Genomic DNA, 2,006 nt, shown 5'->3' with positions numbered 1-2,006 from the left:
ATAAGGAATTCTTTTTTAGAATGACTATTTTTGAGATGGTGGCAGAACATGCAAGAGGATCATCTATGAAAAACCAGAGGCCAGTGCTGTGGTTCAGTGCTGTTTTTTGTTCTGTTTTTGGTCATTTTGTGTGTGCATTATACACCATTCTGTGCTCTACATTTCATAAGTTTCTACATTTTTTGATCCAGTCTCACCTCCTGCATAATACAGGCCACAGAAATTCACCCAGTAATTTCTGCACCAAGGACTGAATTTTCAAAGGTCCACAAAAATGCAGATAGGAGCTGCTGAAAATCCCACTAAGCAAGTTAGGTGCCTGACTCCCACTGATATTAGTATGAGTCAGACATCTAACCTGCTAAGGTACTTTTGAAAATTGGGCCTAAACCTATAACATTTGTAAACTCATTTGCTTGTGAATAGGTTGGAAATGAAATCGCATAAGGAGATTCCTGTCTTTTAGCCCCTTAACTATGCTCAGGATGAAGCTGTATTGTGCACAAAAAAGCTGGTAGATATAGTAGTATTAGTTTTGCCAGCATCTGCAAAATTGTTTTCAGCCATCACAACCATTCCGACAGAGGCTGATCAACTAACAGACTTTGGGAACTAGATTTATCCGCTTATTTCTTGTCTAATTGAGTTCAGTTTTGTCTTTGAACTTCATAACTAATCCTGTTTTTGTATTCCATATTCCAGCAGTCCTGACTGAGCCTCTCCACAGACCCCTTTCTATCTACTCCTTGCTAAGGATAACAGTCTACTACAAAATTACTGAAGAAAATCTTTTCATACAGACTTCTTCACTTCATTTACTTTTGATCTGATGAATCACCAAATGCAACGGGCAGAACCAGATATGGATTACATTCCCCCTCGGGTCAAGCTAAGTGATGAGACATTTGTCTTTATAGATGGCAAATGGGTGAGTGAGACCTATAATCAGCCACCTTTTGCTTCCCAACAGAAACATTACAACAAGAAGATGCAGAATGACTGGACTCTCTGGGAGGAGAACAAAGCACTCTGGGAAGAGATCAAGGCCCTCCGGATTGAAAACAAGGCCCTCCGGGAGGAGAACAAAACTCTCCTGTGCCTCCGGACGCAGAATAAAGCCATCCAGGTTATTTATGATGAGACCCTCCAGCAGGTTCTCCAGAAGGAGAACAAGCCCTTCCCAATCTTCCGAGAAAGGAATATAGGCTTCCAGGTCAGCCAAGAGAACAAGGCCCTTCAGGTTGTTCGGGAAAATAATATGGCTTTACAGGTACTCCGGGAGGAGACCCAGGCTGTCCCAGTCTTCCAGAAGGAGACCAAAGCCACACCAATCGAGGAGGAGAGCAAGGATGATGTCCCTGCCATCCAGGAGGACAGCAAAGCCAACCCAATCCAAAATGAGATCAAGGCTGTCTCAGCCCTCCAGAAAAAGAGTAATTCTGTCCAGGACATCTGGGAGGAAAGCAAAGCTGTCCCAGTTCAGGAGGAGAACAAGGCTGCCCCAGGTATCCAGGAGGAAAATGTGGCTCTCCAGGCTGTCAAGAAACTAAATCAAACCCTCCAGGCCCTGCTAAAAGAGAACCAGACCCTTCTGGAAGAGAAAAAGGCAATCCAGGTTCTTCAGGAAGAGAACAAAGTCTTCTGGGAAGAGAACAATAAGTTGAAGCTGCAGCTAACTGTAGTGAAAGGCACAGTGTTGGAGATTATGGCCCGGATGGAAATACTGCAAAAGGAGCTCAATACCCTTTCTCCTGTTCAGTGTAATGAGATGAGGAAGCCAGACAGGTGCTGGTAAATGAATATCAGCAAGGAGAAATGTGCTGCTTGGCACTAAAGACCTGCTAGAACACATTTGATGGAAAAAGCTCTCTCCTTGTTTCTAATAAAGTCCTGGTGGAGACTCAGAAAAAAACAGATGGGGGAATATTGCTTTATTCTGAGACTTACATGTATTGCTTTATCTTTATTTTCTTGTTTCCTCCTCTGATAACATGCATATTGGTGTG

General features: G+C 43.2%; 1 protein-coding gene across 1 annotated transcript; it reads left to right on the top strand.

Moving 5' to 3' along the window:
* Positions 1 to 829: 829 nt before the first annotated feature.
* CBY2 (chibby family member 2) lies at positions 830 to 1,795 on the top strand. The gene has a single exon (XM_073324023.1). It carries the CDS (start codon positions 830 to 832, stop codon positions 1,793 to 1,795), a length of 966 nt encoding a protein of 321 aa, XP_073180124.1.
* Positions 1,796 to 2,006: the final 211 nt, after the last annotated feature.

The sequence above is a fragment of the Lepidochelys kempii genome, chromosome 1 (genome assembly GCF_965140265.1).
Source record: "Lepidochelys kempii isolate rLepKem1 chromosome 1, rLepKem1.hap2, whole genome shotgun sequence".
Taxonomy (NCBI): Eukaryota; Metazoa; Chordata; order Testudines; family Cheloniidae; genus Lepidochelys; species Lepidochelys kempii.
The sequence above is the reverse complement of the archived record's forward strand: the minus strand, read 5'-3'. Positions and strand labels throughout refer to the sequence as shown.

Excerpts from the sequence above, each read along its gene's own strand:
- CBY2 (XM_073324023.1), top strand. The coding sequence starts at position 830 with ATGAATCACCAAATGCAACGGGCAGAACCAGATATGGATTACATTCCC.